We start from the raw sequence: 25509 nt of genomic DNA, 5'->3' as shown, positions 1-25509 counted from the left end.
GCTTCGACGGATCAGTGGATTCCTGTAGAATGATAAAATGAATCTTTTACGAATGACAACTTCGGAATGCAATGTCTATAGATAATTACAAATGAGCAGACATATACCAGGAAGGCACAGAACTCGTTCTTCATGTCAGCAATTCCACTTAATATTTCCATCTTTGCAACATGACCTAAATTATTGAGAAAGTTCAGTTCAACACCCTCTTGTTTCTGCAAATTCTCATTCCTTTTCTGCTTTGCCACTCTCTCATACTCAGCAATTGAATCCTCTTTATCAAGTAAGAAGCCAATTCCCTTCTGAGCATAGAAGTGAGAACAGTTTTCACATTTGCAGAGGACTTCTCGCCAGTTTTTAGAAAGAAATATGGGCTTGCTTTTGTCTATAGTTGGAGGATTTCCAAACAGGTCGACACCAATAATACACTTGGTACTTGGGCCAGCAACTTCTGAGCATTCCTTAACTTCTACCATTGGTTTAGCTTCTACTGGTACAGCAACTGAATTAGCATTACTTAGAGCGGAGTCATTTTTGTTCTCAAGTTTCCCTGATGATATTACAGGAGGATCAGTTTCAAGAACTGCCTTTTCTTTTGATGAACTTGAGGGATCTGGTGCTGAAATAGTTTGAGGATAGTAGGTCAAAAAGGAGCAAACAACTGCGCAGCCCTCGCAGATAAAATCCTCATACAGAGGCTCGCCACTTTCATCTCTTGGAATCTATTTTACAAAAAAGCAAGATGAGGAGAATTTCTAACATTTTCAAAATTATAAAGATGGGAATATTTGCAATATTTGAAATGTTCTATCATGGAAATAAACCATATTCAACTTCAAGACCACCCCGAAACACTTTGCTTTTACACCTATATTAGTAAAGATATGTCTCCTACGTGCCATAATTTAATGCAACTTGTAATAGCAAACCAAGAAGGAAAATTGCGCTGCAACAAATGGTCAAAAACCATGTAGATGTAAGTTATTTCATTGTTGAGGCACAGAAAGATCGGGCCTACAATCAGTGTCCTTGAAGAGAAAGCAGCTGATTCAGCTTTCACAAGATAATCATGAATTTTGCAGACCAGAAGTGCAGGAGAGTATTGCATATGGAACTGTATTCTCCAGCCAAATGCATGAAAAGCTAAATACAGAAAAGGCTGGTCAAAAATAAGGACGAAACAAACACAAAATACAGATAAAAACAACAAATAATTAGGTAATAAGGTTATGAGATCAAGATGGAGGTGATGACAGACCTCATACCAAAAACTACATTGGGCTAAGATATTGGCACTAAAGAGAAATGTAGAAGGAAAAGAGAGGAGAACAAAGGACACTTAAACTGGTCGATGTAGTTGACAATCCAATTATTCCACTTCTATACAATTCAAGCATTCATTCAGTCAACTCAAAAATCATGTTTACCATTTCGTTTAACTTACCCTCTCAGTTTAAAGCAAAGGAAGTGAAAAGTATACTAGGATAGAATAGCTCTTCGAGTAATTACATGTCTGAGATTGATTTAGATGCCTATCTTCGCTGAAAAGCACTTACTGATATTTCCTCACAGAGTTTTAGACCATAAAATGCAGCGTCAACTACCAGAGGGCATACCCAAAACTAGGATGAAGATATCCCAATCAAGTAAGAAACATTGGACTCACTGACAAGAAACAATTGCACCATCAACCAATATAAGTTTCTTGAGAGCACAGATATGTGGAAACCTGTTGGTACTTCTATTGCTCTAAGTGTGCACCTGCATTTGAGTGCAGTAGTGTTGCTGAATGGAAATTATTAGCCACTAACCTTATCAGAAGACTGGAGTCCAATATGTTCCTCATGAAACCAGTCCTCACAGATACAGCATTGAATCATCTCCACTTGCTCTTCAGCATTTGGATCGGGGTAGGGCAAATCACAAGTGCAGTAAGTACCTTTGAAATTATGATTGTATACATTGCTTGCATTTTCCACATCTTTGCTTGGCAAAAGCTTGCAAAAGGACCCTCCAAACTTAGAATTCCCACAATCACACCTAAAATTTCTTTTCGTCCATAGCTCCACAATCTTGATTGAATGCAAAATAAAAATAAACAATAAACAAGCTAAGAGTAATTATACGTCTTTTTAGCATTTTAAATATAAGGCAACAAAAACTGGCAACTGAAGAAAAATGAAGAATGTAATTAGATATCCCCTTCAAATTAGAATAAACAATAAATCTGCACAGTCTCACATGTCAGCAGATTTCAGAAAAAATAATTCATCTTATATGCATAGGTATTTATTATGGATGCATCCAGGGCTATGCATCTCACAGTCCGTTCTCTTATTATCAGTAGTCTGGGGGTGGCGAGGGAGGATGTTTATCACTTTAACTAGCTTGTGCATAGAATTTAATTTCTCATCAAATAATGGGATTTACCTCATGGCCATCATGGCAAGACAAGCAACACGCAGTGCAAACCCCAGCATTCCCATCAGGTGTGCAGGTCAAACATGAGAATATTGCCTGCCTCTTCATATATCCTTTGGTATAGGTGCACTCCTTGCCCTCATCACCTCCAAGGACCAAATCTGCTTCCTGTATAATGTATTTATGGGAAAGGAAAAGCAATAGCAGCTAGTCAAAAAACCCCACAAGCTTTTGAGAAAGACATGAAACGGAAAGAAAACAGCCCACACAATCAACATCATGAGGAAGAGGAACTTAATAACCTGGTCGAGGTAGCAACAATAGGATAAAGCAGATCATATTGATGACTGGACATATGAACAATATATCTTTTTGAGTAAACATTTGACCAGGCATCAACCTTGCCATTTTCTCTCACAACATGATGACTTTCAAAAGCAAGTTAAGACCCAAGTGTGAAGACTTAGCCAATGTTCTCACAACCTTTTCGCCCTACAAACATCACAATTTGCACATTCCAAATATTACACGGTTTCCGAGTGAAATAAAATAAGATCTCAGGGCAGGTTCAAACTCGCCTGTGATGTGCCTGACAACTACAAAGATGAAAACACAAAGCTACAGGATATTACACAAAGAAGCAAAGTAGATGAGCAACGGATATTTTTTCTATCCTTCTTCACATACAACCAAATTTTCCACCCTCTTCACTTGTATGAAAAAGTACAATTAATTTTCTATCTCAATTTTCAACTTTTCTTTCCACCTGAAAAGAATCATGTAGGTTGTCTTCAACAAAATAAGAAAAGGCCATTCATATTATATTAACAGATTCATTATTACTATTCCTAAAAAGTCTTAAAAACAAAGAAATTTGAAATCACATAAAACAAAGGCGCCTAACCCCACTGTATCCGGTCCCCTTGACGCCACGCGTAACATAAGGCAGTGCCGGTACATTACCCATAATAAATAAGCCAAAAATCGACAAAACTTAGAGAGTTTAACATGAGAACCAGAGAATTTAGTGCAGCCAGTTGTTAAAAGCAGTTGATCAGTATCAATATCCATATTTAGCATAAATGCATAATCAGAATCAGGGATACTGAAAACCACTCGAAAAATACTATATATACAGAAAACTAGTATAATATACTTGTGTGGGAGCAAAACTCACAACATAAATTCAAATATAAAATTAAATCCATCAATTAATCTCAACATCCTATCACAAGGCCCCACAACCATCATGTATTACATTCTACTCCATTTCTGATCTCCATTTCAGGTTACAACTACTTCCTCAAATAAGGTTACATTATTCCAATGGACATTCCCCTTCATACCTTGACATCTATTCGTACAATATGAGTTCTAATCACTCCTTTTCTCGATTTAGAGTCTGTAATCAAGCAGAATCCCCGGTCCAATTATTCTCTGAGAAACCAAAATCTCAGAAGTATGACCCGATTACATAGCAGGAAAATACACACGCTAAACAAATTCCAAATAAGTAAATAAGGTCGAACTTTTTCAACTCCAGAAAAGACCACTCACCAGCTCCTCTTCTTCAACAGCTTCAAGGTAGTCTTTGATTGATATCGTGGGCTCACCCTCAACCTCATCATCAAACGCGTCAGCCATTTTCCACAAAACCTTAAAAAGGAACAACACAACAAACCCCCTCAGTTCGCAATCGAAATCCTCATCACACTGTAAACCCAAAAATAAAAAACACACATTCGCCATATAATTTACAGGAAAATCAAATCGAACGTACTTCCGTAAACCCTAGAGCGCAGTGGGAAAGAGGAATCCAACGAACGGGGAGTAAGTTACACGAGAGTAATTAGAGCGTCAAAACGAGAGTGAAACAGGAGGAGATAAGAATAGATCGTCAGTATTACTAACAAATAAAAACTAGAGCGAGACAGAGTATTTGGGCTTCTGAAAATGTGCGTTAGGGTTCTTTATCTTAGAAATGAGAAAAAAATTGAAACTTTATATGAGGGTAAAAAACTCCAAAAGGGGCTTGCGCCCCATTTTCCCGCCAAATTGAGCCCCAATTTTTTATGCCTAAGCTGACTTACAAGCCTTTTTTATTTATTTGTATTTTCTCCACACCTTAAGCAATTTATCAGCATCACAACTCATTCATCTAAATCTAAATCAACCATATTAAAATAAGAAACACCTATGCAACTTTTTATTTTTTTTAAATAAAAAAATTAAAAGATCGATACATTTCAGCGTCCGCATTGATGTCGATATAGTCGTTTGCATAATAATTTTTTACATTCAATTTCAATTGTAATATCGTAAAAATGAATTTTACACGTTCTGTAGTTCATCAAAATGGGACACATCTGCTCTTTCTTGAACTGTGCATTGAATATTTATTTTGCAACTAATGTCGAACTTTTTTAAAGAAATTTATTCATTTTTCTCGTTATAATTTTTTGACTTTTTATTTTTAAGAGGAAAAAAAAAAGTCTCCCATTTATGTCAAAATATTTGCATTCCCCTCATGAAATTGGAAGCGAAATTAGAGTTTAAGATTAGGACAAAAATATATGGGAGTGGCTGTCCTGATGGGCCGTCCCACTCGGCCCACTAATAGATTGATTTTGGGCCAACAGGATAAAAGCTGGCAGGCCCGTGTATTTGATCTTTTGTGATAATATTTTGGCGTATGAATATTGGGAGACTATGATTAGAATATTTTCGGTGTTAATCTCACTTGTTCCTTTTTCTTGCTAATCATCTAAGTGAATATAAAGACATATTCAAGCATTTCTCTTTATGTATTTTTGAATTTAATATTAAATTTATTTTTTATATACTTTATTAAATAATAAATATTTTTTAAAATTATATATCGAAATTTACTTACGCATAAAGTGTGCTATAAATTACTAATATACATTATGTAAGATCATTGCATTTGGATTTTAAACATATTCAATTAACAAAAGTCCAAATTACCTTAATTTTAGGATAATTATACCATAATTTTTTGAATTTTGGTGTTATTATACATAGTTTAAAAAATTATATTTAGTACCCCCAATATTTGTTTTCGTTTAACAAATAGATCCATTCGTTAGTCAAATTGCACGGAATTTGCTGATATCAGTAAAAAAATTTTTGATGAAAATCCATAATACCTCCCGATTGTTATTGCAAGTCAAAAAAATATTTTTCTAACCAAACTATCCTTATACATGTTCACGCTAATACATGTAAAAATATATATTTTCACCATCATAAGAGTAGTTTATTCTGAACATATTTATTTGATTCGCAATAAGTCGGTAATAAATTAATCATGAGCTAATACCAACAGATTTTATAAATTTTGACTAAAAAAAAAAATATTTATTAGACAAAAATATATTTTAGATAATTCATATTTTGGCCACCATAGTGAGTATTCTAAGAAAGGGCCTCTTAATAAATAGTATAGTTTTCAAATCTTTAGGATCATTAATTACTACATATATTAATTTCATGATTATGACGTTGTTAGGTATGGCACCACAATTTCCATGGATTAAATTAAATATTATTAGGAGGAGAGAAGAACTTCATTTTTGTCCTTATTTATTTTTTTTCCAGATGACACCTAACATTTAGATGACGTTGAAAAATGTAGGTTTCATATGAACACGGAAAGCAAAAGGGGAAGCTGCTGCTCAGACTAGTTGTCAATACTAATTTATGACATAGCCATGTCAACAGCAAATTACAACCACAAATTTTACATATAGTCACCGTTCGAAAAATTATAAATACTTTTATATAATATTTAATAAAATTATGTATCTTGGGATAGATGTATGGAATTATTGTCAAATTTGTTCTTATTGTACTTATTATTCAAAAAATAAAAAATAAAAAAATTGGACGAGGTGGATGAAAAATTATACAAAAAAAAAAAAGTAGTCTATAAGGACACTTTGGTCAGTTCACCATAAAATAAATATATATAATAAAATTTTGAATAGAAAATCCTATCTGATATACTAATCATGGAGGAAGAAATATCTCATGCATTTAGGATGTGTGAATATGAACATAATTATACCAATACAAGAAATATGACATTTGAACATGATTACCTATTGTAGTTAATAATAAATAGTTATTGTAAATAGTAATTGATTACGGTCACTTAATGGTTGTTGATCATGATTTTTGTGAGGGTGTCTAAAAATCTTAACAGATATTTTTACCATACTGGTGGTGAATAGTTTTTTCATAATGAAAAAACTAATTTTTTACATCGATTTTATTTTTAAGTTGTTTAATGTCTAGTTTTAGTAGTCTTGCCTTGAGAAGAAATTTGGGCATGGGAGATAACATTGTTAGATCTGAAATTAGAAAGATTTTTTCCTACAACCTAGAAGAATTCAAGATGAAACCTGAATTATGTTTTTGTCCTAATTGGACATACTGACGAGAGGGTTTCAAAACTACTATATATGTGAGTTATAATTATTTGGATTGACTGGCGATGTATCTTTAAATTGAAAAAGTCCACATAAGGTTGAAGTCAGGTATAGAATGCTTCAAATATATTTACATAGACTGAAAATTGGTTATATATCCTGCAAGATAAGAATTCATAAAAATTGGTTATATGTTTAGTAATATTGTACTAGATAAAAATTTAAGATTTGTAAGAAACTGTAAAGAGTAAAAAATTATACTTCGGGTATGGAGGATTAATATTTATAAACATCTTGGTGGTATGATTCACGTATGTGAATTGAGCGATCATTGTGAATCCATACATATTCGAGTTCAAGTCAAGTTGAGACTAGGTCAGTACGATCTGATTTTAAATCTTAGCCCGTTATTCAATCATTATAAGTCTATACATATTCAGGCTCAAATCAAGTCGAGACTAGATCGATATGGCTGATTGCGGATCTTGATCAATTATTTGATTAATGAAAAATTTGATAGTAGTGGTGTAATTTTGTAATATGACTAGGTAGCTGTAACATCAACTGAAATTTGAATTGGTCTTTAACAAGACATCATAAATTCAGTTCGCGACACGATTTTTAGTCAAAATGGTGGAGAGAGGGGACGTAAGCGTCAATATCTTCCTCGTCCACCACTCGCTCTCTCCCAAATGTGTGCACTAATACGGACACCGCAGACGCCCGTCTTTTCCTGGTACTTTGATGCACATAATTGAGAAATATTAACATTATTTATAACTCATTATAGTACTTCTCCCCCCCCAAAAAAAAAAAATTTAGAATAAATAGCTAGAATATAGTGATTTTAGTCTTAACCCTAGAAAAAGGACTAAACGTATTCAACAGAATTTTCATACTCGAATTGAATTTTTTATTTTAAATTATATTATATTTTTTATTCATTTTAATATATACCACTATGTGTATATAGATTCATTTATTTATTTAAGGGATGTGTCATGTCTATGTTACATGCAATAAAAAATGCAACATGACTAGAAATAAAAATTTCAACTGAATTCCATACTATATGCCAAAAACGGTTGCAGCCCTGCCAAATCAGCTAAGGCAAATTATATGCTGCAAAATATACGATGTATTTTTTAGAAAAAAGAGTTTATAAACTCTAATATTAATATTTACGAGTTTATGATATTATTTAAGAAAAAAAAATCAGATAAATTATAATTTTGTCGGTATTAACATCTTATAAACTCAATATTTTAAATATATATTTTTAAAATAGTGTTTTTCAAATACGCACACTGAAACACCCTCTAAATTAGACGGAGCTCTTTGTACAATATCGTATGGAGATCAAGAAATTTGACACTTGATACATCGATATTGACTCGATAACAACAACAAAATTATGTTTGAATTACACTTGATCAAAATCTGTAATAAGTTATTACTTTTTCATTATATGATTGGTCACTCATTCCTCTTAATGCTAGTAATTTTCTACTTAACATAACAATGTATTTCATCCCCTGCATATGCTCGACACACGCTCACTTAATCAATAAGGACGAGTCACTTTCAAATCGAAGATTTTACATTTATTCTTACTGTCAATACAAGAGTTATGCTAACGAGTAACTCCTATTTATTCAACAACCATCGATATTTTTAGATTACCAACAAAGCATAAAATGAACAAGATAAGACATTATTATAAAAAATAAACAATATATTCACATTCATGAGACTCAAACTCACAACCGTAAAACCTTCGGCCCACCAATCTGACAAGCTTGGTTGGTACTGACTTATTATCACCGATCGGGAAAAAATACAAAAATTAATCTACATTAAATAACTTTGGTCAAAAATTCCACTTATCTAGAAAGTCCAAAAACCTCAAGAACAGGTTGCTCTCATCTTTCTTCAACTTAACTGTTGCTACCCAACAATTTCTCCTCACACCAACACTTAAATACACACACCAATCTCTTCCGAATCTACAGCCCCCTTTTCATTTCAATAGTGATGCACCCACCCGAATACCCTATCCGTAGATTTTCAGCCCAGATGGAACTCACACTCTGAACAAAAAATACAAAGAAAAATCTGGCGATGAAATGGAAACCACAACGCTTCTCCTCCTTTTCTCCTCTTCAATCTTCACTTTCCTCACGATGCCAGCTCTATCCGCCAACCCATGCAGGCCCGATTCGTGTGATACCACTTTCGGCGTGGAGGTCCGATTCCCATTCCGGCTGCGGAACCGTCAACCCGTCCGCTGTGGCTACCCGGGTTTCGACCTGTACTGCAACGCCCAGAACCAAACAATTCTCAGCCTCCCAGAATCAGGGGAGTTCGTAGTAGACCATATAGATTATACTGCCCAAGCCCTTTTCATCAACGACCCGGATCTCTGCCTCCCGAAGCGGATCCTCAACTTCACCCTGTCGGGTTCGGTTTTCCGGGGCGCTTATATGAGAGAGTACACCTTTTTGAACTGCTCTTCGGACTATATGGATTACACGGGCACCCGTTACATCCCGCTGTTTTGCCTTAGTGGGAGGAACTACACAGTTCTGGCGGTGAATTCGCGGTCATTGGGGGGTGGGGTGCCGGCGGCGTGCCGGGAGATTGCGAACGTGTCGGTCCCGTTGCAGTGGGGGCTTTCGCAGTTCTATTGGATGGATTTGAGGGAGGATCTTGAGCTGGTTTGGAGTGAGCCGGCGTGCTGGGGGTGTGAAAACCAGGGGGGCATTTGCGGGTATAAGGGGGATTCCGGCCGCGAGATTGGGTGCTACCGGCGTTCGAGATCTGGTGAGTTGCTTATTTTACTAGGTTTGGTAGAAATGATGAAGTCTTGTCAATGTCATCTCTCCCTGAAATCTTTGTTGATATGTTTGATTGAAATGAATGCTGCAAAAACTTATCTAATTAGCCTTTGCCCAATCAATAGATAAAAATCAGTTGGAACTAAGCATTTGATCAAATTCAAAATAATTACATAACAAATTTATTATATTCACTATATAATTTAAAAATATCCAATAAATGTTATGATATTAGTATATGATCAATTTGTGTTAATTAATTTTTATACGGATCAAATTTTTAAGAATTTTCTGATGGGCTAAACAAGATTTTAAATTTCAAGTTTCTATAGTGTGTATTGAATGGAGTAGAGAATAAAATACAATTTATCCGAGAATGCAATGGAGAGAGATGAGTGTGAGGTGCTGCTCAGTGCTCACCAAATCAAACAACTCTGTCATTAACAAACAATTTAGAATGAGTCAAATGTTAGAAATGTGGAAGATAATATAATAGGTGGTGGTTATTTGACTATTGAGGCAGAGGATACAACCAGATTCTTTAACAGAAAAATCAACAAGCTGTTTGGAATTCAGTGCAAAGATTATTCTGCTGGCCGGCCACCTTTTTCCTTTTTATTATTGAATTAAATAGCCTATACACTATACCATAATTTTGTGAATCTTACCACCCATTCTTGTTTCTTTTTTTCTTAAAGTAACTATTCACTTTTTATTTTGGGGTGTGGGGCCAGGGAGGCCAGCTTCGACGTGGATCAATACTCACTTTACGACATCATTATATATATATATATTTAGGATATTTTAAAGATGATTTAAAATAATTTAAATAAGTGTTGCATATTTGATGTTGTGTTTTTTGAGATAAAAGTTATTGTTTATTGTCAAATTATGTCTTTTATATATATATATATTTTAGATAAAAATCACTATTCATTGTCAAAATATATTTCTTTTATATTTATATATGTGTGTTTATATATTATACATATAAAGTATTTTATACTGATAAAGTGTAAAAAAAAGTAGGCAAACATTAAATGTGTTTTAGCCCATCTCAAAAAATCCCTAAAAAATGATAGCAAACAATTAAAGGCTTAGTTTTCAGTGGGGAAAATATCATATATTTACATGGTGTTGATGCAGGTCTTCCTAGAAGTGCAAAATATGGAATCATAGTTGGAGTTGGGATACCAGGACTAGTGTGCATCATTGGGCTCGTATGTTATGCTTGTGGCATGGTGCGGGCATTTAACATTCAGCGTCGCCTCAACTCTAGCCTCCCAACTGTTGCTTCCGATCAACGGCCAACAATTAGGTCAACCAGTGGCTTGGACCGGCCGACCATAGAGTCATATCCGACGACAGTTTTAGGGGAGAGTCGCCGGCTCCCGGAGCCGAGTGAGGGCACTTGCCCGATTTGCTTGTCCGATTACCAGCCTAAGGAGACGTTGAGGAGCTTACCTGAATGCAATCACTATTTTCATGCTAACTGCATTGATGAGTGGCTCAAGCTCAACGGCACTTGCCCGCTGTGTAGGAATTCGCCGGAGAGCTCTATAGCCACACCATCTTCCTCAATGTCAATATCTTCTTCGTCGTCGTCAACAACATTGGATCGTCATTAGGGCCTGGATTGACTTTCCTATGTGTTCTTTTTTCCCGTGAGATATAAAATTCACCTTTGTATAAAGTAAAAAAATATAAAATTCATCTATGTATAAATGTAAAACAATTGGTAGGAAAAGAATGATGAGTTTTTGAAAGTTGAGTTTAGAATTTAAATCAATATATAGTTTTGGGTAAACGATCTCTCATTTGATTTTGATGTTATACAATAACGTATCATATCAACAAGTGCATGATATGCATCCCACTTTTAAATTAATAATTTAACTTAATTATTTTTTTTTTTACTTTTTTTAAAAATATGTATCGATTGCGCACTTATGTAATACCAATATATGATATCAAAGTGTGATAAAAGTATGATATCGCTGCACAGTAAACACATTGAGGATGCCAATGGACAGTAGTAGCAAGAAAAATATTTCTTTTTTATTTTTATTTTTCATGACCTTAAAGTTATTATAATACTAATATGTGTAGTACACCTAAATGTGTGTGCAATTAATTTAAAATTTAAACATAATTATTAATTTTTCAAAACATATATTAGTTAAATAAAAAAAAATAGAAAAAAGATCAAAGTTGTGGAAATTAAGAGAGAGATAACTGAAGGTTGAGAAAAGCAAAAAAAAAATTTGAAATAATTTCAAACAATAAAAGAGAATGAGAGATTAAAAGAAAAACTGCGACATCAAAGAGGTCGTATTTATTAACTAGCAGTTATGGCACGTTGTCCGTATGTGTATGTAATAAATCTTTATTTATTATTAAAAATAAGAATAAATTATATAAACCAACATATTATATTTAAAATTAATTAATTAAATAATATTATCGATAACAAAAAAATTGATATTGTTGTTTTATAAAATGCCGTTTGTGTGTGAAATTTTCATATAAGTATAAATATACAGATTAAAAGAAAAAATTGAGTAGGAATAATTGAAAATATATAAGAATATTTTTTATAGTTCCAAAATTGAGGTTGGGGTGTAACTAGCTGTTATTTGTGAGTAAAAAAGAGTTTTTTTTTTTTTTATATATATAGTATAAATAATATATAAATGTTGGACTGGTAAAACAATTTTATCTCGGAAATAGAGTCAGGAAGTCCATGGGCTTACTGGGCAATACGGCCCACTTAAATCTTCCACTACCTTTCACACATTTGGGCTGAAAGGATCGGACTTTCACGCCCATAATCATTTGTAATTAAGGGTGTAAATGAGTCGAGATCAACCTTTTTTGGTAAGCTCAAGTCCGACTCGACCTCTACTCCTGTATGATGAACTTGAGCTAAATTTAGCTCCATTGAGATGAGCTCGAGCTTGAGCTGATTTATTATTATTATTAGATTAAATTATGAGAATCATCAAATTTTTAAATAAATTTATAAGTAATAAAATAAATTGCATAATGTATACTATGTTATAAATATACTAAAATATAGTATGAGATTTTAATTTATTATTATAAATATAAACTTAATTAGTTTAGTAGTAATATAATTAATACCAAAAATATCATGCTGAACAATTTAAAATTATAGAAAAGTATCAATTATCTGGAATAATGCAATTGAAATACATAAAAATATTTTATAGTTGAGATTAATAATATTCACAATCTGCAATATATTTGTATATATAGTTAAAATTTTATTATATTTATTAATTAAATAAAATAAACAATGAATCAAAAGTAGTAAAAAAAACTATAAATATATATAAATAAAAATAATTCAATCCAATTAATTAAATTAAAAAAATTGTTTGTTAACTATATAAGAATTTTTTGTTAACTAAATAAGTAACGTAAGGGTAGTTTAACTATCTCATATTTTATTTACCAAAAACAATTACTCTAAAGCTCCGAGAACAAATAAATAGTATATATATGTCAATGAAGAATATTCTAATTTTTTTGTATTTTGACGTAAGGTAAACTATAATGAATTTTACAAATTTTATTATAATTATAATTATGCTTTTATTGTTCGAAAAATAGTATTAATAATTATTTAAAAATTATTTCACCGTGATAATCGTTGTAGGAAGGTGTATGTTAGTGGGTTTTTTAATTCTAAGAGGTATTATTAATTTTTTAAACAAGAAAGTATTTATTATTATAATAAATTTCAGTAGAGTTTGTTGTAATTTTTTTATATGTATGAAACTTTTTTTTTTCTTTTTATTTTCCATTTTTTTTAAAATCGTCATAATGTATTTGAGTATTGATGCGGGGAAATGTTCTGATATCGCTAGATACTAACGAATGATGTCGTGCGTGATAGGGTACAACGATTTTAGTTCAAGCGTTGTTGATGCAATGCAACCAACCGTAAGCCCTCGGACACCTTCGAAGGGCCTAAACTCTTGGATCAGAGCACTCGGACGTCAGTAACTCCTAAAACCCCCAAAACCCTGGTTCCCTTTCCGACAGCAGAATTATCTCGTAAGATTTCTATCTGAGGATTAGCTTCAGAAATATGTTATCTGTTATCAAAGATCCGAGATCCCTTCTTGGAAATGTCCGTTAAGATTCAGTCTTGTTGTGTTAATTTCATTTTTGCTTTTTCCGTTTCTTGTAGGAGTCCAAATTAATGGCTTATAGACGGGGCGTCACTGCTAGAGCGAAGTTTTTTTATCAGCAGCAACAGCGAGTTGCTCCTTCATTTTCGCATGTTCGTCGCGATGATAGTGATCGTGAAGATCTTAATTCCAATCCCATTTCTAGGAACACGGAAATCCGGAATTATTTCCAACATCGTTTTTTGGGTACCGGAAATAATTTCAGCGCTTTCAATGGGTCGAGAAATTTGTTTAAAGATAGGAGATTTGGGATCCCAGCGGGATGTGGGCCGGTTTTCAGTAGGAATTTTTCTAGTGGGACTGTTGGAGAAGGGGCGGTTGACAAGATTGAGATTTTGAATGATGTGGTGGATGTGTTGGGAGATAAGGCTGTGGAGGTGGTGCCGGTGGTGAGTGAGGTGGCGGCTGTGGCTGCAGATTCGTTCTTTCCCGTGGCAGCGCTCCAATACTTGATTGATTATGTGCACACTTATACGGGATTTAATTGGTGAGGAAAAAGTTTGAGATTTCTTTAAACACGCAGAGATAGTGTTGCTTTATTCGTGGGTTTTGCTTTTCGGTGCCATTCTTCTGTGGAAATGGTTTGGTTTGAGGTACTCTTAGAAATTATGATAAATTTTCTTGTGTGATAGAATTGGATTAGCCATGGAGTATAAGGGGTTAGCTGGTAGGATGAGAGAAATTTCTTTTGCATGGGAAGGTTGTGCTGTTTAGGAGTTTCATAAACGTTGGAGATCGATGACTAGCTTTGTTTTTTATTCATATGAACTGAAAGAGTAAAAATGCTCATGTGAGCATGTAACTCTGATTTTACTATAATATTAAAAGTCTTATTGATGTGGTTGCGCATCAGTTATCTGTAGTCGAAACAGACCTTTTAAAGGTACTTCTATGTGGCTGTTTCCTTTGATAAAAATTGGTTATTTGAGATGTGTATTTTATTTGGATTGTGAGTTTTTGCTTTATTTTCTAGCTAAAATTGTATTGGATTGGAAGTGTGATAACTTTTTGGAAGTTTTGTTTAGGTGGGCATCAATTGTGGTGACAACTCTTTTGATTCGTTCAATTCAGCTTCCGCTTCTTATAAATCAACTGAAATCCACTTCAAAATTTACTGTAAGTTCTATACATGCTTTTCCCTTTACATTTTTGGGGTGGGTTTTCTTATTACCTTGTGACGCATTAGGCCTCTACTTACTTGCCTCAATGTTTGATGATCCTGGAAATCCACTATTCCCTTGTATATAATATGATAGTGGTGAGAAAATACTATCAATTAATGTATACAGTTGGGAATGACATTAAAGAAATTTTAGCCTATTGCTACCCTTCCCTATCCTTCCTCATCATGTGCATAAGGGGAAATAGGGTTTGTCATGTATTTTAATTGATACCATGTATTTTGTCTTATGAATTTAACCTTGGTTTACCAATTTGCTTTTTTATCTGAGTATAAACACATTTATGTTACTTTTTACATCCTGTGCAGCTTCTAAGACCGAAACTCGAGGCAATTAAGGAAGAAATGCAAAATAGGGTATGAGCTTCAGACTCTTATTTCTTTTCATCTATCAAGTTGATTGACAATATACTTGCTGGATCATGTGCGGAATGGCTTTCTCGACCGTTTGGCTTGAATGACTCTCTATTGGAGGCTTATGCTGCAAAATCAAGTTTTTGTTGCCTCCGTCATTCTATTAATACCTTTAATATTTGGTTCTTCTACTGTTAACTCTTGATTTTCATACTCAGTGATTGTTTTACAGGAGATGAGCCCCAATGCTGTTGCAGAAGGTCAGGCTCAAATGCAAAAACTGTTTAAGGAGTATGTATCATTTCCTTCTTGCTAATTATGACAGCCATCATAAATATCCATGATCCAGCTTTCATGTGGAATTAATAAATCAGAATCACTATATTTCTTTAACTTCATCAATTATTAGGAGAGCTGATTGTCACCATTCTCAAAGGAAAAGAATAACCAAGAAACATAGAGGTTCGAAGCAATTCTTGATGATTTGTAACATTAAGAGCTTATGTAGTATAGATGAGCAAAGTTGAAGTGGCTAGTTATGACTGAGGTGTTAATGAGTTGGTTTATGGAGATTGATATGCTGCACTAGTGTATTTAACATGCTATCCATTGACGGGAGTTTGTTGTTTCTAGAAATAAAAGTGGTTTATGAATAATTTGTGCCTCATCTATTGGTTGTCTTGGGACAAAGAAGAAAGATGTATGCACCCACACATGCACGCATTCTCCACCAACAGTGGATAAAGCATGCTTATATATATTATCTGCCCATTAGGTTTATCTTTCATTGCTTGTGGAGAGGCAGATCCAACTTTTATGATACTGTTCTTCTTTGATATATGATCTTTTCACCTTGTTGGGGTATGACTGAAGGGTATGTTTCACAAGTAAAATTGCATCTTGCTGTTGCAGATATGGTGTTACTCCATTCACACCTTTGAAGGGACTTCTAATTTCAGGTCCCATCTTTTGCAGTTTCTTCTTTGCTGTAAGATCACATTTCTCATACTTCATAATGAAAATTTTCTTTCCAGTCCATCTGATTCTGTATTCTGGCTCTTATTGTTTCATCATTCTGTTGTTACCATTTGACATCATGCTATATGCAGGTTAACAACCTGGCTGAAAAAGTTCCATCTTTTAAAGAGGGCGGAGCATTATGGTTTACCGATTTGACAACTCCTGATAGCATGTATATTTTTCCAGTTTTGACAGCATTGACATTTTGGATTACGGTGGAGGTCAGTATCTTTTCTGCTTCTATGTTTGCTTTGCAATTTGCATGTCAAGATGCAACCAATTTTTCTTGCATGACATCTTAAATATTGGCATGATCACGTGGGCACTTCCCGTTGTATCTATGTTAGCTGAAGGAGGATAAACTTTGACTCGATACATGTTTGGAGTTTTCTAATTGTAAAACTGAACTTAAAAGGTTATCAGTAAATAAATGGTTATTTCTTACGCAACTATTATAAAAAAGTTTCAGTTACAACACTTAAATTGTATTAGTTTCTAATGAAGAAAATGTTCCTCAGTTTGTGGTGAAACAAGGTGTATGGAACAGATAAAGGAAAATGTTCTATTGACTGCTTGATGACCTGCTTCTGATTTATTCTTTAGGAGTTTCTGTTATCATGAGATTCAAGTCATGTATCTAAAATGTCTTCTCTCTTCCTATTAAATTTGACTGCTCATCTCAGGTTTGTCTCATTCGATCTTCCATCTTGTTTCTTTTTCAGTGCAATGCCCAGGAAGGTTTGGAAGGGAATCCTACTGCTCATACAATCAAGAATGTCTCAAGGGCCTTTGCGGCACTGACAATTCCTTTCACTGCAAGTTTTGCCAAGGTATGTATTATCGTGATGCATCATTTGCTAGTGCCAAACTTTGCCTTGTAAATATTTTATCCACATTGAATGTTTAGCAGTAATTTGTTTGGTTCTACATGTTCCACCCACCTCTATTTATTGCTGGCACGCAATAGTTTCATCTTTCATGGTGCTGCTTCTGCATTCTATAGTGTTTTTTAGCTATTCACGAAAATACTCCAGTTTCTTTTCCTACTTCTGCTGGTGCTGTTACCCAATCATTATGTTGATAACTGGGAGTTTGCTTGTTTAGATTGTGTAATGACAGTAATGTTGTATTTGCAATTGAAAATTCTGTTTTCCTGGCATGACGTGGAATCAGCATTATTGATTATCTTAACTGTTGGACTGTGACGTATTCGAGTCAAAATTTAGCCCATCCTACTTAACCACTCATTTGAGGTCATCAAACACCTCTTGGCTACACATTGTTTCACTTCTGCTTGTGCTTGCTCAGTGTGCTTTTTCATGCAACACTAAATTTGATTGTGGTTATATCTACAGGCTATATTCTGCTACTGGATTACCTCCAACTTGTTTTCACTCTCATACGGATTAGGTAAGTCCTGTTATATTGACCATCTGTGCTTGCTCTTTTCTTATTGTTCTTCTCACCAGGCAGTTTTTACTTTATGATTTACATGTCCAGTGATAAAAAAGCCTGAGGTGAAGAAGTTCTTGGGCATACCTATCATACCCGTGACACCACCCTCGACCAATCAAAAACCAGGCCTCTCTTTTTTCGACTCACTAAAGAAGTACGCAGCGGCTCAGCAAAAGCAATCTCTATCCTCACCTGCTGAAGCATCATCAAAGCCTACAAACCAAAGAATAGCTCCGACTTCTGTTCTTAATCAACGGATTAAGAGCTTAGAGAAAGAAGTCAAAGGAAGGAAGAAAGGAAAGAGAAGGTGATGTAAAGATAAATTAAGTGAAAAGATACATGACAACAGAATGATTCTTATTTGTCCCAACGAATAATTCCAATACGATAGACGTTATCATATCTAAAGAATATGCATTTAGTAGTTAGGATGCAATTACTTTTGCGAAATTCTTTTCTTGGAGGTGGAGTGTGGGGCAGAGAGCTTCTGAGGAAATGGTATACCAGGAATTTGGGGGCTGGATAACTTCAGTGAACTCAACCAAGAACATAATTCCTATGTTGATTTGCTAACTTGACAGTTGTGGGATTATCAGCCTCTACTGTATCTGTATTTTTTTTCTTGTTGATTGAGTAAATCAAGTTTTTGATTAATAATAAAAGGGCTGATCTACGGCTGGTTTTGGTGAATCAAACTTCATCCTGCATCCAGGTACGTTTGTTGGGAAATGGAAGTTAGTATTGATAATCACGCATGTGTTTGCTTCTTTGTTGTGATGATGCTTCTGATTTCAGTACACAATCAAGATACATTTAAGTAGTTCTCCTATGGGAATCAGAAAATGTGCATTTTTCCTCTTTCAATTAGTCAGAGTTGTAAACTTCTACATGCCTGTCAGTATCAAAATATCGAACTTCTATATGTTTTATTATTAGCTTGTCTTGATCATCATATAAGGTGAGAAATTAAATAAAATTGTCAACTATTAGATTTTATTGTACTCTAATTGACCTCTTCAAAGTTCGTGGCGTTAACGTACGTACGGTTTGAGGAATCATACGAAACGAGCGTACAAAACCAAAAAAATAAAAATGAAAGAAACATGAAATTGAATGGATTTCTTCAAATGGTCTTAATATATTTAACCAAAAACTTGAGTTTATCATAGATATTTTTTTAGAGCTCAAGATTTGTAAAGATCCATAAGAATCTTTTTCTCGTGTAATAGCACTTGGTCTTCTTACAAACACGGAAAGTTTAGACTTTTCTAAAGCTGGAGAAAAGACATATACACATAGAAAATCATAATGCAGCTGACAAAGACAAATGAAAAAGGAACTTCAACAGGAAAGAAAAAGTTTGTGTAAGAGTTATATTTAAGAAATATTATATCTATACTAATACTAAAAACATGCCCATCCCACTCATAATTGGTTGTCAATGCCACTGCGTATCAATTTTTTTGCGAAGACAAAAATACTTTTCAATTAATAAGATAATTAACTTATTTTACTTTCAAATTTTTATTAATTGATAAATTAATTTTTTTCTTTTTTTTTTTGAAGGGTAAATTACTAGGCGCTTCCTCTAAAATTTGCCTTAATTACAAATACAATTCTAAAATTATAAATATTATAACAATTATCTTCCTACAATGAGCTGTCACAAGGGGTTATTTGTAATTTTTCAAACTAGTGGGTATCTGAAACTCTTTTAATAATGATGTGGTATTTATAATTATGACAAATTTCAAAAAAACTCGTTGTAATTTACTATTTTACTCGTATTTTTAAAATAATATGCACAGAAAAACAATGTGCCACAATAACTAAATCTCGAAAAGGAATAAACTAAAATATCAATTTGATTTGGCTTTATGGTTTGCTTACACGTTAGTTTAACTGTAGTTGTCCATGACTGCGAGATCTCAAATCCAAACGCGATTTTTAAGGAAAGATCAAAGAACACATCACATTCACATGGACTGAACGTTTTCATCTTCATTCCGAGTTTTGTTATTCTTGTTGGGTGTTTTAGTCTCGTACGTACCTTAGACCCAACAAACATGTGGTGTTCATGTTTGTAGGTTAGTTCGGCCGAATTTATAAGTTTTTTAAAATATATTAAATTTTATTAGAACGTTCGATAATTTTTTTTTCTTAAGTCTATAAAATAATATGTTTATGATTTTATAAATTCTTGAAAAATAATAATTTCAATCCATATTTTCTAATGATCTTTTTATAGTTTTTTAATTTAATATTTTAAGAGATCAGAAATTATTCACTTTTACATTTTTCTATAATTTATGGGTTCTTTTTTTTTTTTGGTTGGCTTTTGTAGAAATATTGTTATGTGATTATGAACTATAACAGTTTGGTGGATTTTTTCTTTTTATTTTTTGTCATTATTATAATTTTAGCTTATTATGATAAATACTCGAACATTTTGTAGATTCTAAAATTTGATATATTCAAGCTTATTTAAACAGAGGGAGAACTGTATTTATATTTCTTGATTTATGGTCTATTTACATAAATTGTTCATACTTTTTGCTTAATTACTTAAACCACTTATATTTGCGTGATTATAGAAACAACTCCTGACAACTAAAATATAAGTATAGTTTGTATAATGATGTTGACTTTTTCTAGGGATGTATGTGTAATTTTTCAAAAAATATGAATAATTGTGTAAGTAATGCTGACGTTTCTAATAGTTGTATGTGTAATTCTTTTAAAGACGGGGTAATTTGTATAAATAAATCATATATCAAGACTCTAGATGTAATTATCCCTTAAAAAAATTTAAGCTTAAAATACTTATATAATTTTTGGGAATTTATAAATATTAGGAATAAGTTTAGCCAAGCACCCTATGAGTTTGTTATCATTTGTTATTTTATTTTATTTATAATTCGATTGTAGCCAATTGATATATATATTAAGTATTAATTAATATTTTGATATAAGATGTAATTATCAATTTTTATTACATTTAAATATCATTTATTCTTCGTGTTAATAGAAAAGTGCAAAAAAGTCCCTATGAAAAAATAAAGTGCAATTTACCCCTGTGTGATACTAAAAAATGATGCAATTTACCCCCTTTCAAAGGGAGGTAAATTGCATTATTTTTTAAATCACATGGGGGTAAATTGCATTTTGTCTTTCTACAAGGGTTTTTTGGGCACTTTTCTATCAACACATGGAGTAAATTATATTTAACCCATTTCTATTAATAGGGTTGAAAAAATCTATTAAAATAAAATATATTGGATTATTTGAAAACTAATAAAACCTAATATTAGATGTAATTAGTTGCTGTACTGCAGCTGTCCGAATAAATAATATTGACCAATTAGGTGTGAAATTATTCAATTTTCTAGTAGATTAGGTCATTAATTAAAAGAGCTGCACCTACTGTGATTATGATATTGTTAGGGATAATTATTCTCCCATCTCTTGAGATTTAGTGTAATTATACATATTTTTTTTTGTAATTTGAGAAATTACATCTAACACCCCTGATATTTGCTTCTCTAACAAATAAGTCAATCTTAGGCAAAATTCAGTGAATTTGCTGATATTAACAAAAAAAATAAAAATAAAAATTGAATGAGAGTTGATATTTACCATCAACTGACTTATTGCAGGTCAAATAATTGTTTCGGACTAAATTATCCTTATAACGGTGAAGATATACCTCCTCACATGTATTAACACGTGAAAACATATAAGAGTAATTTAGTCATCAGAAAAATTGTTCAATATGCAATAAGTCATTACTAAGTCAATTGGGGTAAATATAGATTTTTTAATTTTTTATTAATATAACAAACTTTTTGATATGTGACTAACGGATTAACTTATTTGTTAGACGAAAATAAACTTTAAGGATGTTAGATATAATTTTTCAAATTATTTTGAATCTATATATAATTATACAAAACCTCAAACAAAGAAAACATAATTATTCCTTATTATCAAGTTAATTAGTTTTTTTTCGTAATGACATCTACTGACAAAGTGTGGATACCCTAATTAAATAATTAATTACTTTTCGGTCTGTATTAAATACAATAATTAAATTGGGCCCATTCAATAAAACTATGTACATTTCTTTATTTAGTGTTTTTATTTCATTTTCTCCTATTTAATTTTCTTATTTTTTATTGTATTATTTTATGCCATTTTTAATTATATTGCATTTGCTCATTATAAAATTCTTACAGAAGATTTTAGTTTCACATAAATAATTAATACAAATTTTAGTTTTATTTTTAAATTCAAGCATATGTTTTGAGTGTGCCAAAACTGCTGGTAATGATAATAAGGATAAATTACATCAGCACCCCTTAAAATTATGCTTAATTGCATAAATATTTATTATTATATGTAAAATTATAGGTATACCCCCTAAGGAGGTGTTAGTGTAATGTACTTTATTTTTTTCGGTACTTAAAAAGGAGTTTGTGCAATATTTTGCAACTACATAATGGATATATTTGTAGTTATAATTACAATATCAAGGAGTGTACTTGAAATTTAAAATATAATTTAAAAATTTTATATGATTAGACCTAATATCAAGGGTGTCAATGTAATTTATCTTAATGATAAATAAACGGATAATTACATTGCCCTTATCAGATATTTGATAAAATTACATGTAAACCCCCTATAATTTAAAAAATTTCATCTAATACCTATGATGTTGTAGACCCCTTCGTCGAATTTGCTAATATTAACCTTTTATTTGACGTTCAATAAATCATAATTGGTCAGTTAGGGGTATATATGATTTTTTATTCAACTTTTTATCTAATATCAGTAAACTCAATGAAATTTTATTATTAGAGGAATCTATTTTTTTAGGCAAAATCGAGCTTCATAAGTATTATATATTATTTCTCAAATTATAAAAAAATTATGTATAATTATGTCAAATATCAAGAAATAATAGTGTAATTATCTATAAATAAAATGGCATGTTCAAGTGTTGAATGTTTGATTACACGTGTATGTGCTTCTATATATGACCATTTTTTGACCATAAAACCGGAAAATAGATAAAACGAAAATGTGGTGTGGTCGCCAATAACGTGGCAATAAGTTTGAACTTTCGAACACGCCCTTATAAAAATTAAGTTTGACAAAATAATTCTGGATGCTAATTTGTTAAAAGGTTCCAGAAATTGAACGGAAGTCGTACAACGTACGGGTCATTGGCCTTTACATTAATCGTTAAAATATTAATATTAAATTGTTATATATTAGTATTTAATATTTTAAACAAGTGTATTGTTTAATATTATGACTAATGACAAAATTTTAATTATCAATAAACGAGTAATAAGATTGTCGATGAAGTTTTAAAAAATACAAAATTTATTACTCCTTGCCATGCCCTGGACCCAGATGGGCATGTTCAAACCACCCCGAACCCTTCCCAAACTCGGGAAATTTCATCCCAAACCCACCCTACATGAGGTGGGTCCGGATCGAGGACTCAGATTTGGAATCAATTGCCATCCCTAGGTTTAAACTCACTAATGTGTGAAGTGTGAAATTTTAAAAATAAAAAAACTATGTGTTGAATATCGTAAATAATAATAATGGTTTATTATTTATTAATATTAAATTATTGTTTGATATTTGAACGCGACAAAGTCTAACAACTCGCATCTACTATAAGAAGGAGAAAATGTTTATCAACTTTTCTTTTGTTTTTTCTAGAAATATGTCTACGTCGTATGACCTTTCTATTAATTTGACCTTTTCCTTAAGAAATGCACACACATTTCGAATCGTCTCTTTTAAAATGAACATTAAAAATTAGTGCTATCAATTCATTAATTTAAATAAGAGAGCAATGTTGAAAAAGGAATATCTTCATTTCAAAAAAAAGAAATAATCACCTCAAATTAGAGAAATGTGATTCTTATTACTACAATTTATTACGAAAATAAAAAATAAAGTTAATTACGCTTCGATCCTATCTAAAAATAATAATTTTATTTTCTTTAAAAAAATTTAAATTACTACTTACACCCTTTTCGAAAATTCTCAATTTATACTACATCCCCTTCCATTATGATTTGGATAAAAAATGCTCATCAAAGCAAAGAAAATATACTTATAAAGGGATAAATGTAATATGTATATATGGAGTGAGGTTAATATCATTATTTTTTTTTCCTTCATAAGTACAAAATTATTATATAAAAATATTAAATAATGTGCAAAATTAGAAATTTATGCAATTTTTTTGGCTGACATTATCAGTTTTTGTTTAAATCCTAACAAATAAGAGTCAGTTGTAAACAACGAATTTTTGAAAGGAGTGTAAGTGTTATTTCAAAACTTTTTTGAAAAAATTGTAATTTTGTGTTTTTAGAAGGGGTCTACATGTAATAAATCTAAAAAAATATACAGAATCAATAGATACATCAACTTAATTAAAAGCAATGAAATAAATTATAATAAGCTCACACACTCATATAAATCGATTGAAATGACTATACATTTGGTGGGATTCAAACTCATGACATCCAATATGTTAATATGACCTTATCTTTAACCATAAGACTAAGAAATCGTTGCTAATAAGTACAACTGTATTTATTTATTCTTAAGTGAAAGTGATAACTAACGATCGATAACTCTAACGATCGAGGACAACCAATATCAGATATTTATATCTAATAACGATCGATAACTCTAACGATCACACACTAATCATCAATATCAGATAGCTATATCTAATCAATAATTATTATTAAAATAGAATAACATCCCACACACTAGTATAGGAATTTAACCTATAATCTTATAGTCGTCGGTTCTCAACTTCATTAATTGAACTAGATTTAATTGAGACTAATATCTATACTTATAACTCAAATTAATATAAAAATAGCCGACCTACCCCCACCTAAAAGAGGAAATTTATGGGAACTATCATCACAGCCTTATACAATTCACATTCAATTTCCAATAGTCGTCATAACTTATTTTTAATGATTCTATCCTTTTATTTATATAGGCAGCACAACAAAATAGTACAATATATATATATATATGTATTTGAGTTAATTACATTTAAATTCCTTATGAAAATTCAAAATTATATATTATTTTTAAAAAACTTCAAATGATATTTACACCATATCTAAAATTCTATTTTTGTACTTGACCTCATTCTATTAGTAATTAGACATAAAATGTTGATGTCAGCACCAAAATTTGATTAAATTCCTAATTTTGTTCCTTATATAATATTTTTATGTATATTTTTGTACTTATAAAAAATAAACGTAATATATATAGAGTAAATTATTATAATTTTTTTTATAAGTACAATAAAAATATTAAATGAGGAATAAAATATGAAATTTATGTAATTTTTTTTTTTAACTTCAGCATTTTTCTTTCAAATTCTAATGAAAGGTGGTTAAGCGTAAATAGTGAATTTTTAAAGCAGGTTAAATATAATTTTAATGTTTTTTACAGGAAATTATAATTTTATATTTTTGAAGGGGTGTAAGTGTAATTAATTTTTTTTTGTA

The 25509-nt window shown here is 31.8% G+C and overlaps 3 protein-coding genes across 3 annotated transcripts in view; 2 read left to right on the top strand and 1 right to left on the bottom strand.

Moving 5' to 3' along the window:
* LOC105179143 (putative E3 ubiquitin-protein ligase UBR7) overlaps positions 1 to 4410 on the bottom strand; it is a gene marked incomplete in the record, with an annotated part of 4745 nt that extends 335 nt beyond the window's left edge. The window contains 6 exon segments of the mRNA XM_011102743.2: positions 1 to 22; positions 108 to 722; positions 1812 to 2072; positions 2431 to 2589; positions 3979 to 4077; positions 4202 to 4410. Of these exon segments, the coding sequence (XP_011101045.1) occupies positions 1 to 22; positions 108 to 722; positions 1812 to 2072; positions 2431 to 2589; positions 3979 to 4065 (1144 nt within the window).
* A 4368-nt stretch (positions 4411 to 8778) lies between these two features.
* Positions 8779 to 11516, top strand: LOC105179142 (putative RING-H2 finger protein ATL21B). The gene is made up of 2 exons (XM_011102742.2): positions 8779 to 9695; positions 10856 to 11516. The coding sequence occupies exons 1-2, from the start codon at positions 8999 to 9001 to the stop codon at positions 11335 to 11337; spliced, it is 1179 nt and encodes a 392-aa protein (XP_011101044.1). The 5' UTR covers positions 8779 to 8998; the 3' UTR covers positions 11338 to 11516.
* Positions 11517 to 13618: 2102 nt separating this feature from the next.
* Positions 13619 to 18628, top strand: LOC105179141 (mitochondrial inner membrane protein OXA1). The gene is made up of 10 exons (XM_011102741.2): positions 13619 to 13792; positions 13929 to 14416; positions 14955 to 15045; positions 15419 to 15466; positions 15696 to 15754; positions 16376 to 16451; positions 16573 to 16704; positions 17206 to 17313; positions 17839 to 17893; positions 17984 to 18628. Exons 2-10 carry the CDS (start codon positions 13941 to 13943, stop codon positions 18247 to 18249), a joined length of 1311 nt encoding a protein of 436 aa, XP_011101043.1. The 5' UTR covers positions 13619 to 13792; positions 13929 to 13940; the 3' UTR covers positions 18250 to 18628.
* Positions 18629 to 25509: the final 6881 nt, after the last annotated feature.

The sequence above is a fragment of the Sesamum indicum genome, unplaced genomic scaffold (genome assembly GCF_000512975.1).
Source record: "Sesamum indicum cultivar Zhongzhi No. 13 unplaced genomic scaffold, S_indicum_v1.0 scaffold00124, whole genome shotgun sequence".
NCBI lineage: Eukaryota > Viridiplantae > Streptophyta > Magnoliopsida > Lamiales > Pedaliaceae > Sesamum > Sesamum indicum.
The sequence above is the reverse complement of the archived record's forward strand: the minus strand, read 5'-3'. Positions and strand labels throughout refer to the sequence as shown.

What these genes read in the sequence shown, in the direction of transcription:
- LOC105179142 (XM_011102742.2), top strand. Translation starts at nt 8,999, where the DNA reads ATGGAAACCACAACGCTTCTCCTCCTTTTCTCCTCTTCAATCTTCACT. An exon ending in CTACCGGCGTTCGAGATCTG is followed by an intron (nt 9,696 to 10,855) that starts GTGAGTTGCTTA and finishes GTGTTGATGCAG; the next exon opens with GTCTTCCTAGAAGTGCAAAA.
- LOC105179141 (XM_011102741.2), top strand. Translation starts at nt 13,941, where the DNA reads ATGGCTTATAGACGGGGCGTCACTGCTAGAGCGAAGTTTTTTTATCAG. An exon ending in AGGAAGAAATGCAAAATAGG is followed by an intron (nt 15,467 to 15,695) that starts GTATGAGCTTCA and finishes ATTGTTTTACAG; the next exon opens with GAGATGAGCCCCAATGCTGT. An exon ending in TTCACTCTCATACGGATTAG is followed by an intron (nt 17,894 to 17,983) that starts GTAAGTCCTGTT and finishes TTACATGTCCAG; the next exon opens with TGATAAAAAAGCCTGAGGTG.